The 17,497-nt window shown below is 38.0% G+C and overlaps 4 protein-coding genes across 10 annotated transcripts; all 4 read left to right on the top strand.

The window, feature by feature from the left end:
- Positions 1–430: 430 nt before the first annotated feature.
- LOC121999824 (trihelix transcription factor GT-3b-like) lies at positions 431–2,234 on the top strand. 2 transcript variants are annotated; one of them, XR_006116809.1, is made up of 3 exons: positions 440–951; positions 1,288–1,906; positions 2,008–2,234. XR_006116809.1 is itself a non-coding variant. In XM_042554457.1 (2 exons), the coding sequence occupies exons 1-2, from the start codon at positions 601–603 to the stop codon at positions 1,849–1,851; spliced, it is 915 nt and encodes a 304-aa protein (XP_042410391.1). In that variant the 5' UTR covers positions 431–600; the 3' UTR covers positions 1,852–2,234. The 2 variants fall into 2 exon arrangements, 1 of the variants encoding a protein (XP_042410391.1); XM_042554457.1 differs by having other exon boundaries at positions 431–951; positions 1,288–2,234.
- A 2,763-nt stretch (positions 2,235–4,997) lies between these two features.
- LOC122000647 (RNA polymerase sigma factor sigB-like) lies at positions 4,998–10,550 on the top strand. 6 transcript variants are annotated; one of them, XM_042555039.1, is made up of 7 exons: positions 4,998–5,197; positions 7,757–7,831; positions 7,949–8,583; positions 9,062–9,292; positions 9,560–9,700; positions 9,891–10,091; positions 10,166–10,550. In XM_042555039.1, the coding sequence occupies exons 1-7, from the start codon at positions 5,134–5,136 to the stop codon at positions 10,445–10,447; spliced, it is 1,629 nt and encodes a 542-aa protein (XP_042410973.1). In that variant the 5' UTR covers positions 4,998–5,133; the 3' UTR covers positions 10,448–10,550. The 6 variants fall into 6 exon arrangements, with proteins under 6 accessions (XP_042410973.1, XP_042410972.1, XP_042410974.1 ...); XM_042555038.1 differs by lacking the exon at positions 7,757–7,831 and adding an exon at positions 6,274–6,440 and having other exon boundaries at positions 4,999–5,197; positions 7,993–8,583; XM_042555041.1 differs by lacking the exon at positions 4,998–5,197 and adding an exon at positions 6,307–6,440.
- Positions 10,551–10,576: 26 nt separating this feature from the next.
- LOC122000649 (FCS-Like Zinc finger 13-like) lies at positions 10,577–16,532 on the top strand. Its single transcript, XM_042555045.1, has 4 exons — positions 10,577–10,703; positions 11,569–12,094; positions 12,326–13,156; positions 16,110–16,532. Exons 2-3 carry the CDS (start codon positions 11,610–11,612, stop codon positions 12,447–12,449), a joined length of 609 nt encoding a protein of 202 aa, XP_042410979.1. The 5' UTR covers positions 10,577–10,703; positions 11,569–11,609; the 3' UTR covers positions 12,450–13,156; positions 16,110–16,532.
- LOC122001901 lies at positions 12,787–13,290 on the top strand. Its single transcript, XM_042556884.1, has 2 exons — positions 12,787–13,156; positions 13,259–13,290. The coding sequence occupies exons 1-2, from the start codon at positions 12,787–12,789 to the stop codon at positions 13,288–13,290; spliced, it is 402 nt and encodes a 133-aa protein (XP_042412818.1).
- Positions 16,533–17,497: the final 965 nt, after the last annotated feature.

Here is a 17,497-nt window from a genome sequence, read left to right on the forward strand (position 1 = left end):
TGGATTCTGACGTTTTAACTATTTTAAAGATAAAGCCGTAGAAATTTTGGATGATTAGAATACGTGGGAACAGAAGAACAGACAGACAGAAATCTTGACCAACGTAACCGTAATTAATTTCCAAGTTGGGATCAGTTTGACTTTTTTTAGATTCCATGTCGCTGATTTCGTCAGATGTCAGCAAATCATGGTCCACGCCAGCTCTCTCGTGTTCTCGACGCTCAAGTGGTCATGGATCATGGCTTCACAATGAAATTACGTACATGCCTTCTTATTTATGATTTTTTTATAAAAAAAATAAATGCTAATTTATTGAAATTAAAAGTTCATGTTGACTTTAAATTACAAATTAGATTTGAAAATTATCTCTTTTTTTATTGCAAATGTAATAAATAAAATTAGAAAATTAGAAACAGATAATGGCATTGAGGTAATATAAGCCCGAAGACAAGCCCGTTTATGCGCCCTCCTCCGGCATGGTGCTGCTATAAATTCAAGGCTAAACAGATCGCCGACGAAGGGACCGTAGCTTTCGCTCGACGCCGATGAGATAGAAAAGGCAGGAGGGGAAGATAACGGCGTTAAATCAGTGGGTGTATTATGATGCTCGGAGGTGGTGGTGGTGATGACCCCTTCGGCTGCCGGATGGCGATGCTGGCGGTCGGATTCCAGCCTAATCCGCCGGCGGCGGAGATGCTCAGCACGAGCGGCGGAGGGGAGAGAAGGATGAGTTATCCGGCGAGGGGGAAGGAGGATAGGGTTCTGCAATGGAGTCAGCAGGAGACGCGGGATTTGATCGCCGTCAGGGCGAAGCTGGAGCAGGGCTTCCCAGCGGCGCGAGGAAACAAGACGCTGTGGGAGGCGGTGGCCGCCGCGATGAGGGAGCGAGGGTACTTTAGAACGCCGGATCAGTGCAAGTGCAAGTGGAAGAACCTCACCAATCGCTACAAGGTCTAGCCTTCTTCTTCCTCTTCCTTTTTCCCCCCTTTTGACTCTCTTTGGGATCTCGATTGGATTTCGGAAGTTAGGGTTTTGAAGTAGGACTAAATTGTTTAATCTCTCCTCCTTATTGCTTGTCATCTTCGCCTGGTTTGAATCTGATTGCATTTCTTCAGGTATATTGTAGTGATCCGATCCCACGGATTGCTTTATCATCATCAAAATTAGATTTTGAAAGGGCTCGACTTTGGCGGATTGTTCGTCGCAAATTTAGGGCTAGACATTATTTCCAAACTGAAGATCTATTTTACCTGAGTTTTGAATTCTTGAATTGGTTTTTGTTCTCAGACAGCCAATCCCGAGGCCCGTCATCAGCAATGCCCTTTCTACGACGAGCTACATGCCGTGTTCGCGGAGCAGGCCAAGAACACGCGGCGGCTCCTCGACGAGTCTGAGTCCGGCGCCTCCCAATCAAACAAGAGACTCAAGAAGGTGACAGGAGAGCGATTCGTCGACGAATTATCCGGCGAGGGCGAAAACGAAAACAGCAGCGACGGCGAACGCCTTCCGAAGAGGGAAAGGAAGAAGTCCGGAAGCAGAGCGGCAGCCCGGAAGTCGATGGATAAAGCCGGAGCGGCCGGCCTCGAGGAGGTCCTTCGGGAGCTGCTGCAGCAGCAGCGTCGGATGGATGCGGAGTGGCTGGCGGCGGCCAAGCGGCGGGCGGAGGAGAGGCGGGCGATGGAGCAGGAGTTGCGGGAGGCGATAGGGAGGCTAGAGAGGGAGCGGGTGATGCTGGAGACGGCGCAGCGGGAGCGGGAGGAGCAGAGAAGGGCGAGGGAGGAGAGTCGGGCGGAGAAGCGGGAGGCATTGCTCGCTTCTCTGCTCGATAAGCTCGTCAAGGACGACGATTGATCGGCAAAAAGTTGACCAATTCTTAAAAATACGACAAAAATTATCTTTAAATTTCGTAAGTAATCTTTACAACTTTTTATGGGCAGAAAATTATGTATAATTCTAGCAAAACGTGATTACGGATCTAGATACGATCAAGGTATTACGGTGGCACAGGACTACGATGACAAAAGAAGATTACGGTGGCACAGGATTACGATGACAAAAGAAGAATACGTTTGTCCCTAACGTGTTCGTTAACTTCTTTCGGGACCAATGCAGAGGAGTAAATCATGAATAAGAGCATCTCCAATGTAGCTTTTTTAACAGGTTTGTAAAGTTGAAAAAACTTAATAAAAAAGCTCTAATGAGTGGAGACATAAGCTTTGAGGTTTTTATTTTAAGAGCATGTTTGATATTTCAAACCTATTTTTTTCTCTTCAAGATGGAGCTATTAATCATTGAAAAATTAATATTGCATGTTTGATTTTTTTAAAATCATTAAATATTTTATTTAATAGTTAAATTATACACTTTTCTTTTGAAAATAAATATATTTTGATCCGGTGGTAAGAACAGGGACTCCCCTCTCAGGGAAGTCAACGCCACGTGGGAGTCAAAGGGTCAAACGGTCGACCGGAGAAGGGGAGACCGGTCGGCCGAACGGGGTCACAGCGGAATCAAAAACAACCCGACTAGGAGTCGGGTCTCCGACTGGGAGTCGGGTCTCCGACGCTCATGGGGAACAGGGTCGTCGGGCCGATCAGGGAGCCCACTCGGGCGAAAGCCTAAAGTAGCATTACTGTGAACAGTCGACAAAGCACACGACCAAGAATCTCCCGAGCGGACCAGCACATACGACCGGCCGGACGTGAGGGGACTGCCGACAGACCGGACGCTCGGCATAGGGTAAGAAGAGACAAAAGGACAAGGGAACAGCTTCTGACAGCGGATATGCTCAACGTCCCATCAGAGATGTGCTCGGACTGTAGCAGTATGGTGTCAGGTAAGCTCTTTTGACAAGCTCATACTAAGATATGGTGAGAAGACACGTATTTGTCTTGGTACGTGTACATAAGCCTATTCCTGGCTCTATATAAGGGTCCTCATTCTTCACCGGAAGTACGCGTTCTTTGACATTCGAAGCCACCTCTTTGTTGTCCACTTGCCTAACTTGAGCGTCGGAGGGTCGTCGCCAGAAACCCCTTCCCGGCCCGACTTCCTTGCAGGTTCGCCGGAGGTCCACACGACCGGTCGAAGATCTACGTCAGCAGTTTTGAGAGCACCACGTGCCCAACGTCCGTTGATTCATCGTTCGGACAGGATCATATTTGATAAGTTAAAAAAAAATACAAATGACTATAATTAAATTAAAATTCATAAGTTAATTAAATATTAAATAAAAATTACAAATTAAATTAAATTAAAAATCATAAGTTTTTTAATTTATTAATTAAAATTTACAAATAAATTAATTTAAAGATGAGAATTAAATAAAATATTAAGTAAAAATTATATAGAGATATTAAATGAAAAAATAAAAATAAAGATGTATGATTTGTAATGTAGGACCCACAAATTAAGTAACTTACGTATAACGAGAATCTTCGATGCAAATTTTGTGAAAGATTTTTTAAAATTGAAAAATCTAATTAAAAAGAGATTTTATGATTGTGTAAGTGAAGTTTAGGATTTTTAATTTAAAAATATATTTGAGTTTTTAAATCTATTTTTTTTTTCTTGAAAGTGATTATTTCTAAATAATTAAAAATAAATTATTTGGTGTAATGTTTAATTATAATATTTTATTTCATAAATAGTTAATAATAATTAAAATGATTTTTTCCTTTTAAAAATAACTATATTTGAGATAAGTTAAAAATATAGAAATGATTATAATTAAACTAAAATCATAAATTTATTAATTAAAAATTATAAATAAATAAAATCAAAATCATAAATTAATTAAAATATTAAATGAAAAATATATAGATATATTAAATAAAAAATTAATAAATAACAATATATGTATAGGACACACACCAAAAATTGTATGAAAGTTTTTTCATTGTGGAGATATAGTAGATGTTTATGCTTGTGATGTGACATGATGTGACATATTGAAAATTATAAAAAAGCTCATTGAAAAGTTTAACCATTGGAGATATTTTAAAAAAATTTTATACTTGTGATGTGATATTGATGTAGCATATTGGAAACTACAAAAAATCTTATTGAAAGATTTAACCATTGAAAATACCTTAACTATTAATTTTTGAAATAATAACTAACACATAAAAAAATATATCTCAATTTTATTAAGATTCGAATATCAAACTTTATGGCCGGAAGAGATTACGATCAGAGGATCATGGTCCCGCAGAAGAGGAGGAAAAGTTTAGACTAACAGTCATCGACAGATTGATTACACGCTACACTCGACGGATCGATAACACGCTACGCTTGACGTTGACTTCGTTAAGTCACCGTACAGTTGGGAACACATATTAATCTGGCATTCTAAATTTAAATCTGGCCTCCAAATTTAAAATTCTAGAGCGATCCTGTGTTCATCTCAAATATTTGTCACAGTATATCTCTCTAAATTATAGAAAAGGAAGATCAAATTATAAGATTAATTTATAGTCTACCATTTTTAAAAATTAGGAGGAATTTTTTTTTACTAAGAACATGCGTCCGTCAAAAATTAATCGCTTATCTTATTATAAGAAGGTTGTCCCCTTCCAATTAATTGAGCACTTCGTTAGGACAAAAAATTAAGTATAATTGAATTAACGGGAACATGCACAAGAACGTGTTGATATGCACAAACACCATTGTCACGTCTGCTCTTGAAAAATGCCACATTCCACTAAGTGAGTCAATTCGGATGAGTCGGTCAATTTAAATCGAATTAAAAAAAATTATAAAAAATCTTAATTTGAATCTGATCCAAATAATTTGATTAAAAATATTTACTTTTTATAATTTCCTCTATTATTTTCACTTTTATCTTAATTTTATCATAAACATTAATATTGATATAAAATATCTTAATATTTAAAATAAAATTTAATTATATATTTATTTATTTTTCTTTGACACCCCCTAGCCCTGTCTGCCTCTTGAAAACATGGATCCGGGCGGCGAAACCGACCCGGTTCGCCAGACCGACCGGTCTTATCCTCTAATCCAATCCCTCGCTCTCGCTTTGCCTCACCGAAAGAGGGAGGGCGAGGAGTCTGCTCAGTTTGCCTCGTCGTCTGACGCGTTCGGAGCCAGCGGACGGGTTGCTCCGATGACATGGTTGCTTCCGCAGTTCCGCTCCCTCTGCCCCTGCAACGTCCACGGCCGCCCGCACTACACCGTAAGCGAAACGCAATCTTTGATTTGAGATGTCCCGCGTAGATGTCTCCGTTTTGAATTTGTAGAAGAGACCGATCTACGAACTGTAAAAGATCATCTTCCAACTCGAAGTAGTCTGCTTGATTTGTGATTCATGTTTCTTACTAGTATAGCACGGGCGTAATTTTTCGACCTCTGATGTTATTGTGTCTGTCCATTCTGACTGCCCTAATGCACTATTTGCTAAAAAGGTTGGTTAATTGGCGATGACTATGAAGTAATAGATGAAGGACAAATTAGGTTTTCATACTACAAATAACAAATAACAGTGCACTGAGAAACTTGGATTAGTATTATAGGAACATGTTACAAAGCAAAAATGTCTGTGTACGTGAAAAATATTGAGAGTTGTGTTGGGCATAGGGAGCTAGCATAAAATAATGTTAACAGCCTTTCTAATGTGGCTAGTCTCAAATAGTTGACAATCATGTTTTCTTGAGATTATTGTTGTAGTAATACTTAGAAACATGCAGTTTTTGAGCCTATTGAGAATGCCAACTTTGGAAGATTTTCCCATGTGACCATAATCGTGGGAAATTCAAAATAACCTTATTAAACTAATTGATGAATTTATCTGTGCAAGTTTATAGCGCATTGCACTTCCCCAGATCATGTGTTTGGACCAGTGCAGAGTGTAGATTCAAATGTAACTTTGTAATTTTTTTTTTCCTAAAATGCATTAATTTAAGAAAATTCAAAATTGCGTCCTTCATTTATATAATCGATGCATTTATTTGCAACAATTTTTAGAGCATTGCAGTTCCTCATTTGTTAGTTTAATTAATTACGATGCCTAACATTGCTTTGATGTAATTTAATCATTTGAAGGAAACATTCTATTCATCCACCTACCTATGTTAGCTAGCAGTTAGACGACTGCTTGTTTTTGGTACCAAGGATCTATATGCTGTCCTTTAAAGTCTGAGGCCCCCCCATGGATCTATCTCAACACTTGTTGACTTTTTTATTATTGAGTTCATTGCCTTATTTGATCTAGTTTGTAACATTTTTTTTTTTTGGTTCCAATTCTGGTTGCAGCTAAGGCCAGAGATTTTGTCCATCTCCAGATTCACTGTCTCTTATCCCCTACCACATCTGTAATTGATTTTGGGCAAATAGATAAGTTAGAAGCTCGTTCAACCTCCTCTCCTTCATGTGTCATTAAACCATTAACATATGTTGGAGCCGTTGGCCCACCAACCAAGGTCAGTGATTGATATGCAAGGTACTTTAGTTATGAAAATAAATTTTCATTTCCCAAGATTTTAAGAAAGATTCAATTTTAAAGGTTGGTCACTATGGATGTGACATCGAAGCTTTGGCATTTTTTTTGAGGTGTAAATAGAGGAATAGGAATTCCAATGGTGAATGAATAATTGAGAATTTACTTGGAGATTATAAGGTGAAAGGAAAATCTTTTAACTTTGTCGATGTTTTTTGCTTTTTGCTAATCTGGATAGTAAAACCTTGTGTGGCAATATTGAGAAGAACTTCATCAAGGAAAATGTTCCTCAAACTATAGCCTGACTAATCATACAAGGAAAATGAAGATTATGCAAAAACTTCATAGCATGTAGCCTCTATGACTGACTTCCATGTTATGTAGATTCAAGAGGTCCAAATTGAATTGTCAAATTGGATATTAGATACCTGTGTGCTAGTATTCATGGTTGTTTTTTTGCAAAATCCTTTTGAGGAATTTTACTTTATGGTATTCCTTCAAGAATAAGTCTAAGACACGAATTTAAATCTTGTTTTTGTATAAAGTGGCATAGGTGAGATCAATTGATTGGGTTGAAATTATGTCAAGGCCGAAACATTGGAGGCAGTGGTGATACTTGATATTTGCATGTGTTGTCCGATTCAAGCAATACAAGGATCTATCTGGTTGATACGCAGCCTGATATAATTGATACAAATAGAATGCAATCATTATATATATCAAACACAAAACAGAGTTGTAAGTAAAACCAATCTGGAAAGAGAAAGTTAAATTATTTTGATTATATATATAGCTTTACTGCAGTTACGTTTCAGAAATTAACATTAAAAACATGAATATAATCTCATATTTCAAGTTTCAAATATTAATCCTTTCGAAGTTGATTCATCACATTGAGATTTTTCACATATTTGTTTAGATTAATGTAAAGGAAAATAAAAGGCCGCATTAATGAGTTACAAAGCAAAAGTAATATAAGTTTATCGAGAATAGTTATAGAATGAATCAATATAGCCTTGCCTATCATTTTGTAATCTGCATGTAACTTAAGAAAAATTAGTCTTGAAATTTTTGAGGCCTGAGACTTCTTATGGAAGGTGGGAGGAGGTTGACAGGTATTGTAAGTCACTGGAAGAGTAGAATAAACAAGAATATAAATCAATTTATAACCTTATGGAAGCAAATTATAGAGAATATTGTCTTGTTAAGATAGTTTAGTATGTGGTTGATTGGAGAGTCAAGAGAGTATTTCTATAAGAAGTTATATAATGTTAATTTAACATATGTCAGCATTGTTAGATTGGTGCCTACCTGTATTGTGCGGTGATACAAGTCAATGCTTTTACGGGATGATCCAGGCTAGGATTGTGACTGGTATGAAGATTGAGATTTAAATTCGTTATCTGGAAGAAAGTGGATCATGCTATTAGCACTATTTGTTTCTGAACATGTTCCTTTTTTATTCTCTTAAGTTGATTAAGATTTCTGCAGCAATTTTGCTCACAAGCAACATCTCTTCCACTTGGTGTGTCCAGACTGGAATTCAAATGACCTTGGCTTCAGATAAATTGCTCTCGGATGAGGAGGCTGTAATATCTGCAGCTGCTGCTGAAGCAGTTGCCCTTGCTAGAGAAGCACTTGAACTTGCAAAAAATGCAGCTAAGATGATGGGGATGAATCCTTTTGTGGAAGTTGAGAACTTAGAAAGTTCCTCAGATGCTGAGATAAAATGGCTTGAGAGGATGAGCCTTATAGGAACAGAATTGGGTGGCACCAACCATTCTGCTGATGCTGAAACTGAATATCCTCAAGCTAATTTTAGTCCAGATCAATTTTTGCATACAGATTGTTTCAGTTTCACATATAGTGAGTCCCAGATAACAGAGCATGCTGAAAGCATTGCTGTGGGTTCTGCGCGTCTGACTGAAAGAAGAGCCAGAAGAGCAAGGGCAGCAGAGAAGGCTACTGCTGGTGTTACTTCTCTGAAATCTGGGTTATCCGGAAAGAAAAAGCGCAGTATGCAGGAGGTTGATTATTCAGATCCCTTGCGATACTTAAGGGGAACAACAAATACAACAAGGCTTCTCACTGCAGCTGAAGAGATAAGATTGTCAGAAGGAATTCAGGTACAAGTTAATGCATCAGAAATTTAGACATGTTTCATTAATGCAAATGTCGAGGATGATTGAATTACATAACTTTTTGATTTTATCTTCTTTTGGTGGTTATCTTTGTCATGAGTTACAATAAATCAATGCTATTTCATGGAGTAGTTGTGGTTCAGTTTCATGTGTTGATATATTTGCATAATATCCGAACAACAGGAATTCCTTTTTTTCACTCATGATTACGATGAAACTTTTCAGTTTTCATCTAGTTATGGTGAAAACAGAATCTTCTTCACCTGGTTTAATATTTCTGAAGAGCTAGAAATAGTCACGTTCTGGCATTTAGGAACTAGAACAAAGCTTGTCTAGGATTTAGGGGTAGCATAGTGGCAGCTTTTAACATTTTGAAGACTAGCAAAATATTTATCTCGGACAATAAAACTACCTTTCCCATATGTTATTCTTATTTAACCTATTTTTGTACTGAATTCATCAGGATCTGCTAAAACTAGAGAGGCTGAAAGAGACTCTTGCTGAGCGACATGGTTGTCAACCAACCTTTGCTCAATGGGCTGCAGCTGCTGGTGTTGACCGAAAATCTCTAAGGAAACGCTTAACCCTTGGCACCTTTTCCAAGGATAAAATGATCAAAAGTAACATTCGGCTTGTTATTTCTATAGCAAAAAACTATCTTGGCACAGGACTGAACATTCAGGATCTCGTTCAGGTGCTTGCTTATATTGCTGCTCTTACAGTTAATAATTCACTTTGTGTTGTGTTGTATTGTATGTTTTACCTCACGTCACTTTGATTCAATATAAAGCTAGTTATTATTTCTTTAAAAAAATTATTTACTATATAAACATAGCTAAACATTTTGAAGAACTTTATGTATGTATATATATTAAAATACAATCTATATGATGTAAAAGGTATTATTAATTTACTTGATACGTTGGTTATGTTGTGATGAAGTGTCCAAAGTGTTAAGCAGGAAGGATGCAGAGGCCTGGTGAGGGGTGCTGAGAAGTTTGATGCTTCCAAGGGGTTCAAGTTCTCAACGTATGCACACTGGTGGATAAAACAATCAGTACGGAAATTTCTTTCAGAACATTCCAGGACAATCCGCTTACCGGTAGGTTCACTGAAAACTCTGTTCTTTAAAAAAAATGGTATCAAGCATATCTTAGTGGAAAAAAATTGTAAACTGAATGTGATCAAAATGATCCATATACTTGTGTTGAAATTGAAAATAATATTTGTCTGCTTAAATGTTTCTCTGATTATCCAGACAAAGGAAAAAATTTATTGATATGTTCTTACAGTATCACATGGTGGAGGCAAGCTATCGAGTAAGAGAGGCTGAAAAACGACTGCATAGAGAGAACGGAAGGCATCCTGGTACTGAAGAAGTTGCGGTGGCGACTGGATTATCTATGAAGAAACTTGAGGCAGTGATGCTGACCCCTAAAGCTCCGATTTCTCTGGATCAGAAGATTGGATTCAATGAGAGCCTAAAACCTACAGTGAGCCACATTTTCTTTGCTTCAACCTCATTGTACATTGTAGTCTTGTTTTATCCTTTCTTCACACTCCATAGGACGTCATTGCTCATCCTGATGCTGAGACGTCCGAAGACATGCTCATCAAGCAATTCATGAGGCAGGATCTTAACAAAGTGCTGGATACTCTAAATCCAAAGGAGAAGCAGGTCGTCAGGTGGAGGTTTGGACTAGAAGATGGAAGGATGAAGACACTGCAAGAGATTGGAGAGTTGATGGGAGTGAGCAGGGAGAGGGTCCGGCAGATCGAGTCTAGTGCCTTGAGAAAACTAAAAAGCAAAAAGAGAACCAATAATTTGCGGCGATATATAGTTACTTAGAGTCCCATTTGTTTAAGCTCCCAATGTAGTTGCAGCACATTCTTTTCCTTGCAACAATATATCAGACCTCTAGTTTCTTTAACTTCAATCTTTTTATGTACTATTACAGAATCTATAATTTTTTATTAATATTATTAATTCCTAATGTGAGATTTTTTTTTTATAATCCAGGGATTTTATCAGATTAATTCTCCAGGTAGACGATGTTCTTGGTTTACCTACTGAGTAAATTCGATCTACATTCAGAAGTTGACCGGTGAGATATTAGTCTGAAATTCAAATCTGATTTCTTTTATTAGTTTTTAGAATATTTTACTACTGCACTAGGCATGAATATAAGGAATTTAATAAAGGCACTTGCTAAGCAATTAGGCATAAAATAAAAATCTTGTTAAAATCACAAATATAGTGTTCTTAATAGAATGTCTACACAGACAATCTAGTTGATTAATGAGTATCCTCTACTCTCCACGTCAGCTGCATTTGTCACTTTTTCAACCATTCTTAGATTTTTATTATCTAAAGATACAATAAAAACAATTACTTTTTTCATAAATATTTCTTACTTCATCCCTAAAGAACTACTAATGATGTTCCATTTATCTTTAACATCCCAATAATTCAATGAGTAGTTTGCTTTTAAATTATTCTTTATCGCGATGTCATTTACGCGATAATTTGTTGTTAGCACGTTAAATGGAATGTCTACTTAGATTCAAACTTCCCGCCGCAGACGATAACTAATGTTCCAACATTCGATCGACCGAATCATAGATCTTGTAAGCTAATAAGTACACCTAAATGAAACCAAACAAAAAAAAAAATTTAATTGCAATTGTCAAATGCTAAATAAAGCAAGCATGTATGTAATATTGTGCGCAAATAAGAATTTAAATGATTAAAATATAGACAACTATATTTCAATGGGCAAAACAGCAGGAATATTACAAAATAACTGAACCGATTAATTAAAGAGCATATTAATAATCAACAATTAGTCTACCAAAACCTTATTTTAATAATAATTAATATTATTATAAAAATTAGGAATAATTAGTTTTCCTTTTAAAAACTTGCAAAGTTTCGTTTCCCACTGTATAAATCGCGCATTTGCTCTTCAGGTTGAGCAAGTCTCGACGGCGAGGAAGTGAAGGCTCGCTCCATGGCACCCTCCGGCGACCAGAAAAGGAGGAGCTCCATCGCGAAGATCCTCTTTACCTTCGGTTTTGGCGGAGGTGCCGGTTCTTCCTCCTCCTCCTCCTCTGCCCCCGCCGGCGCTAACCACAAGTTCATGGCCTCCGACGTCGGACTCGGCATCATCGCCTCCATGATCGACGACTCCTGGAACCGGACGGGTCCCCTGCCCGTGGCCGGGGAGAAGCGGCGCCTGCCGACGGCGGGGGAGATCGTGGACGAGCAATCGGAGACGTACACGTGCGTGATCGCGTACCGGGAAGGCCAACCCGTGAGGAAGCGGGTCTACTACGGGGACGCCGCCGAAGTCCGCGACAAGCTCGTGCCCTTCGAGCTGTCGCCGGCTCCGCCGCCGCCGCAGTTGCAGAGGACTCCGCCGCATTCCGCCGACTTCCTCAGCCAATGCTTCCGGTGCAAGGGCGAACTCCACGGCAAGGACATCTACATGTACAGGTAACTACGAAATCAGGAGAACTTTTAATTCCATCAATATAATCAGAAATTGCAGAAAGAGAAAAAAAAAAAGTTTATAAGATTGTTCCTTTCCATAAGATCGTTCCCTCTTTCCATTTTGTCTTCAGATAGCATTTACTAATCCCCTTAACCTAAGTTGCCATCCATCCCTGAATGGGGCTGGCTATAATTAGGTCGCATTGATTCATTGCTGATTTCATTGTCTTGCAGAGCGGAAGCTTTCTGTAGCGAGGGGTGTCGAGGTAAAGCCATAGTGCTCGATGAGCTCGAAAGGAGTTTTAGGAGAGGAGGTAAAACGGCGAAGAAGATCGATCCTCCTCCTCTTCGTTCATGAGGGCACTGCGATTTTTACAGAGAAGTGTTCGTGCGGTTCCTCCCAAAAGAAGCCCTTTTTTTGAGAATTTCCTTTTTGTCAAGGTTCCGCTTTTTTTTGACCCGTCGGGACAAAACGTTGTTCACAGCGCAATTTGATCATACATTTTTAATATAATTTAATAATGTTTTATAATAAAGTAATATTTTCTATCAATTTCTCTCTCTCTCTCTCTCTCTCTTTTTTTAAATTTATTTTCTCATTTAATCGTAAGTTTTTATACCCTTTCGGAATATTGAAATTCATTTTCTTATATCTTTTCCCCCCGATCTGTTTTAATCCGCGTCGCTCCTTCTCGATGGCTCGATTCCTGTCCGCCGGAGCCCTAGCGGGAGCTCTGGCGTCGTCCTCCGGCCTTGTTGTTAACCGATCTTGTGTCTCGGTCGTCCTCGGCCTCCGCCGCTTCTCCAGTCGTCCTGAGAAGGTGCAGCTGTTCGAACTGGAGATCGACGGGGAGGGCTCCGCGTCGGAGGTGGAGGTTCTGGGTATGCGCCGCCTCGAGGATGCCATCCGTGCCGTTATAGTCCGTAGATCTGCTCCCGATTGGCTGCCCTTCGTCCCTGGCTCCTCTTACTGGGTGCCGCCCCGCAGTAATCCGATCGCCGATGAGAAGATGATGCCCTCCATCGCTGCTCGTGGCTCGCCATCCGCCGCCTACTTTTATGAAGGTAACGAAGCAAGTCATTTTCTGGCTCGTGTTTCGAACTAGCTCTTGTTCCATTTGCTGGCCTCTTTTTGTAAAGTTCAAGTTTGCGTTCTTTGGAATCCAGTTCGTTTTTCTTGGAGTAATTCCAGCAATTGAAATTTCAATTGATTCGGGACCAGGAGTTGCTGGGTGATTTTTTTTTTTTTTAAATCCCATCTTATTACTTATACAATGATCAAATCAATTTAAAAGTTCGTGATAGGGCTGCAAATCCAACCGCCTTAGATGGGGACTGCATAACAGCCGCCTATGACTGCATTTGACATATATGGTTAGCATGTGCTGTTAAGAATGTCTTATTTGATTCATTTGAACCAATTTAGATGGAGCCGAATTGTTTTGAAATCCTAAATTACCCTATTGGCAGCTTGTAACTTGTAAATGTTAACTTAAACATTTGTTTTTATCAGTGATAAACACTTTAGATGGCAATTATATGAATTCTACTTGTGTATATCATCTATTTTATATTGTCGATTTATTGATTATTATATTTCGTGTGTGTGTGTGTGCGCGCGCTCGTGTGCGTGTGCGCGCGTGTGTGCGGGTGGGTGTGTGTGTGTCTATATTACTTTTATGCGGAAGTATGAATAGGATGGTGTCAATTGTATACCGCATGCAGTGTACAATGGGTCAATTGTATACCACCTACATACACTTTTAAAACCTGATTAACAAGATGGCCTCTCTTCAAAATACACTAGAGGGAAATAAATTTCAATGATGCGTATTATAACGACAGGATGCATCTTTTAGCAAAAGAAACTAAATAAATGAATATAATTGTCAAAATTGAAGAAACGGTTAATTTACAAGAATAATAAATCTTAAATAACGTTTAGACAAGATAAGGTTGTAAATGATAATACAAAGTATAAATGAGCATGTGTGCAACTTATCAGATATAATGACTTGGAGTCCCAACATACTAGATATAGTGTCCACTGTTTGAAATCTTGTGTACTAATTGAAATTGGCATGGATTGGCATGAAGAGATCATTGATACTGCTAGTCAATTGTGGTACGAGACAATACTGACCTTGTCTTATCCACTGGTTGGGATGGAGGCCTTGCTACAGTTTCAACTGCCTATGAGAAGCTTTGGCTCACTGACAGACTACTAGTTTTTCCAAACGACATGTTTAGCTTCAGAAGTGGATGAAGAAGGTATGACTGCTGCTGCTGACAAGAAGGTTAAATGTGTTCGAGTTTACAGTTCCTGTGTGTTTTGTGTTGTGATTTGTGCGGGAGGAAAGGAGTTGGGTCAATAGGGTGAATATATTAGGGGTTAATAAGTTAACAATGTAAACTTAATATTATATGGGAGGTGTCAATAGGTTGACAAGTTGATATCTTAAGTATATGAAATTTTAATACAATTACACAGTAATAACTTACTAATCTATAATATATATTAAAACCATTATAACTTGGCTTCCTACTTTGCTGCCAATGTGCATTGCAGCTTCAAAATTGATGTCCACATGAAGACATCCATGTGTTATGCTCATTTGTTTAATTGCCCGTGAGTTTTTACTACCCTATTAATTAATGTGCACAATGTGTTAGCATGATTGCCAAGTATTAAATGGGTAAAATACTTTGGGATTTCTAGCAAATTTGTTATTCTTATTCTCACTTATTCATGTAATTTTATCTTATTAATTTTTCATATTGGCCATATTTTTCTAAGACTTGATATGTTTATCCATACATTTGATCTCCTTTTTGTTTTATTTTATTATTGTGATTTAATTGCACATATAAATTTTAGATTAGTTTAAATAAGTTAATAATTTTCATTATTAATATTTAAGAGAAGGGACATGATAAGAAATCATAATATTCAAGAGAAAGTTAGGATTGCACCTATAGAGGAAAAATTCTGAGAGACACATTTAAGATGTACTTAGGCGACTAATAAATATACCAATTAGGTGATGTGAGATTACGACAAATCTTGTTTTTTTACTTTCTATGTTTATTTTCTATTGATCTCAGAATTTTTGTAGAGCTTTTGTGTTTCTTTTTGTCATTTCTTCTCTATTATGTTCATTTAGTTTGGCAGAATAAGTATCTTGTTACTATTGACTAATGTGCTAATGAAGAGAATAATTTAGTTTATATTCTTAGGAAGTATGAATCTCAGCAAATATTCTTCTAGGTAGGATTACTTGTTTAGCTACCATCATGGCATCATATGCATATTAGGTTACCAAACTGCCAGGCCTTTAAGTCATCTCTTCCTGTTTGTGTTAATGATAAGCTTTCCTTTGCTATATCTTATACTGTTCAATAATTAGTATTACTGAAGGATTTTTTTTTTCTAACCACTAACCACCACCGAAGGAGTTTTTGTTTGTTTTGGACTGTTGATATCAGATCTTTAATTTTATATATACTCCATTATACTTTTATTTGAATTATGTACAATGAAACATATATTACCATTTTTTTCATTTGACATTATTTCAATCATATTATGTATGTTTCTCTATCTTGTTTGGAGCACTGAAAGCTTTCTTTTCTCATTCTATCCTTGTGAGTTAAATATGGAAGATGAATCAGATAAAATATGGAAGCCAGGCTAACAATACATGCTCCATTGTTTCACAAATTTAGCACTTGAAACAATTTGTTTAGAGTGATTAATTTTTTTAGATAAAATGTAAATAAACCACGGAGGAAGAAGTGATTCACCATTCCTGGAAATGTTTCTTTACCAGTTACTGATTTTGCCCCATCATTGAGGCAATTAAAATCCATCTATGCCTTACAAAGTTTTTTCCAGAAGCAAAAAGATCTTTAGATTGTTTGACTACCTTAAATAAATGGTCAATATAGCAAAATCTCTATTTACCACGTGACCTGCTTTTTGTCTTACCTCATTAACTACACCTTCTGTGAAAAACAGGTACGCCTCTACATTCAAGAAAGAAGACCCAGGAGAGGACCAATGCCCAGTCGGAGGATGACGAAGAAAGCTAACTATTACCTAACATTATTCATTTGCGGTGAGAGCTTTAGTTGTTGTTATACATCATAAAACCAGAGAACCAAGTTAAACTTATTCCATTTCCAAGTATTTGACTGCAATATACTGATGGAATACCAATTTGCTCACTACCTAAGCTATATAAATGTCAAACCGCGTGTTCTTAAGATTCCATATCTAAATTATTGGTTTCTTGTTCGGAAGGCTCTTTCCATAGAATAGTAGTGTCTATTCAAAGCACTCCATTTCCATTGTTGTAAGAACGAAGCTCTTTCCCTTACTGTTGTTGTAAAAACGATTGTTTTTTTTAGAAAATGTGAGATGTAGTCAGTTCTGCCCTTACCCCCTGATGAAACATTTTACAGTCATTAAATTATCTGTTCGAACTGTGATTAAATTTCTGGGATCATGGTGAAGATGTGAAGGCAGAATGGGTAATAGGAAATGTTTAGAAAAATGCAGTAAAAATCACGGTGTAAGATTTCTCTCCATGACTCTATGGGACAAGAGTGCGCCCACGAACGCAACATTCAAGGGGCAAATTTGGGCTACATGTATCGTATCAATCAATTAGATCTTTTGTTCCTCTCCAATCCGTTCCTTCCCAATTAAGCTCCATCACCCAACTCCAATTGCTTATTCACTTCCTTCGCTCGATCGCCTTCTTCTCATTATAAGCCAAATCTAGTACTTGTGTGCATGATGGAATCCGTCGTCGGAGACTTGCCTTCGACTCGGACTAATTCTGCAGTCGGCAACGACGACGACGGAGAAGAGCCATTGGAGTCCACCAACAAAACTTCTAGCCGTGAAGCTCTAGCAGTCGTAGAGCACTGCTGTCTCACGCCCAAGTCAGGGGAGCCCGGCGGCGCCGATCCAGTATGCCCACCGGCGCCGAGGAAACTGCCCTGCCGTCTGCAGCCTGCGAAAAGAAGACGCAAATCTGTTCTGCACAACGCTGATAACTACTTCCCGGTGCCGGACGATCTCGCCATGGTCTTCATACCCATCAGGGCCAAGAAAGCTAAGAGAAGCTCGATCAAGTAATTCAATTCGCATGCACATTATTTTTTTATTTTAAACTCCTTAATAAAATCAGTCCCCGTTCACAAGAGATTATCTTTTCTTTTTCGTTAAGCATTCTGTGTTAGATATGTTCTTAAACTTCTGCCTTGTTAATGTGGTTCATTATCAACTAACTAAGAGCTTTCTTATCTTGAAAATCTGATTTCTTGCTCTGTGTTTATATTCATGTTAGTCTACAATTATCAGGGTAAAAAACAGAGTTAATCCTGATATAAACTGAA

This window comes from Zingiber officinale, chromosome 7A, assembly GCF_018446385.1.
Source record: "Zingiber officinale cultivar Zhangliang chromosome 7A, Zo_v1.1, whole genome shotgun sequence".
Classification (NCBI taxonomy): domain Eukaryota; kingdom Viridiplantae; phylum Streptophyta; class Magnoliopsida; order Zingiberales; family Zingiberaceae; genus Zingiber; species Zingiber officinale.

Excerpts from the sequence above, each read along its gene's own strand:
- LOC121999824 (XM_042554457.1), top strand. The coding sequence starts at position 601 with ATGATGCTCGGAGGTGGTGGTGGTGATGACCCCTTCGGCTGCCGGATG. Across the intron at positions 952-1,287 it reads ACCTCACCAATCGCTACAAG|ACAGCCAATCCCGAGGCCCG; the intron begins GTCTAGCCTTCT and ends TTTTGTTCTCAG.
- LOC122000647 (XM_042555038.1), top strand. The coding sequence starts at position 5,134 with ATGGTTGCTTCCGCAGTTCCGCTCCCTCTGCCCCTGCAACGTCCACGG. Across the intron at positions 6,441-7,992 it reads CCGTTGGCCCACCAACCAAG|ACTGGAATTCAAATGACCTT; the intron begins GTCAGTGATTGA and ends TGGTGTGTCCAG. Across the intron at positions 9,701-9,890 it reads CCAGGACAATCCGCTTACCG|TATCACATGGTGGAGGCAAG; the intron begins GTAGGTTCACTG and ends ATGTTCTTACAG.
- LOC122000649 (XM_042555045.1), top strand. The coding sequence starts at position 11,610 with ATGGCACCCTCCGGCGACCAGAAAAGGAGGAGCTCCATCGCGAAGATC. Across the intron at positions 12,095-12,325 it reads AAGGACATCTACATGTACAG|AGCGGAAGCTTTCTGTAGCG; the intron begins GTAACTACGAAA and ends ATTGTCTTGCAG.
- LOC122001901 (XM_042556884.1), top strand. The coding sequence starts at position 12,787 with ATGGCTCGATTCCTGTCCGCCGGAGCCCTAGCGGGAGCTCTGGCGTCG. Across the intron at positions 13,157-13,258 it reads CGCCGCCTACTTTTATGAAG|TTCGTTTTTCTTGGAGTAAT; the intron begins GTAACGAAGCAA and ends TTTGGAATCCAG.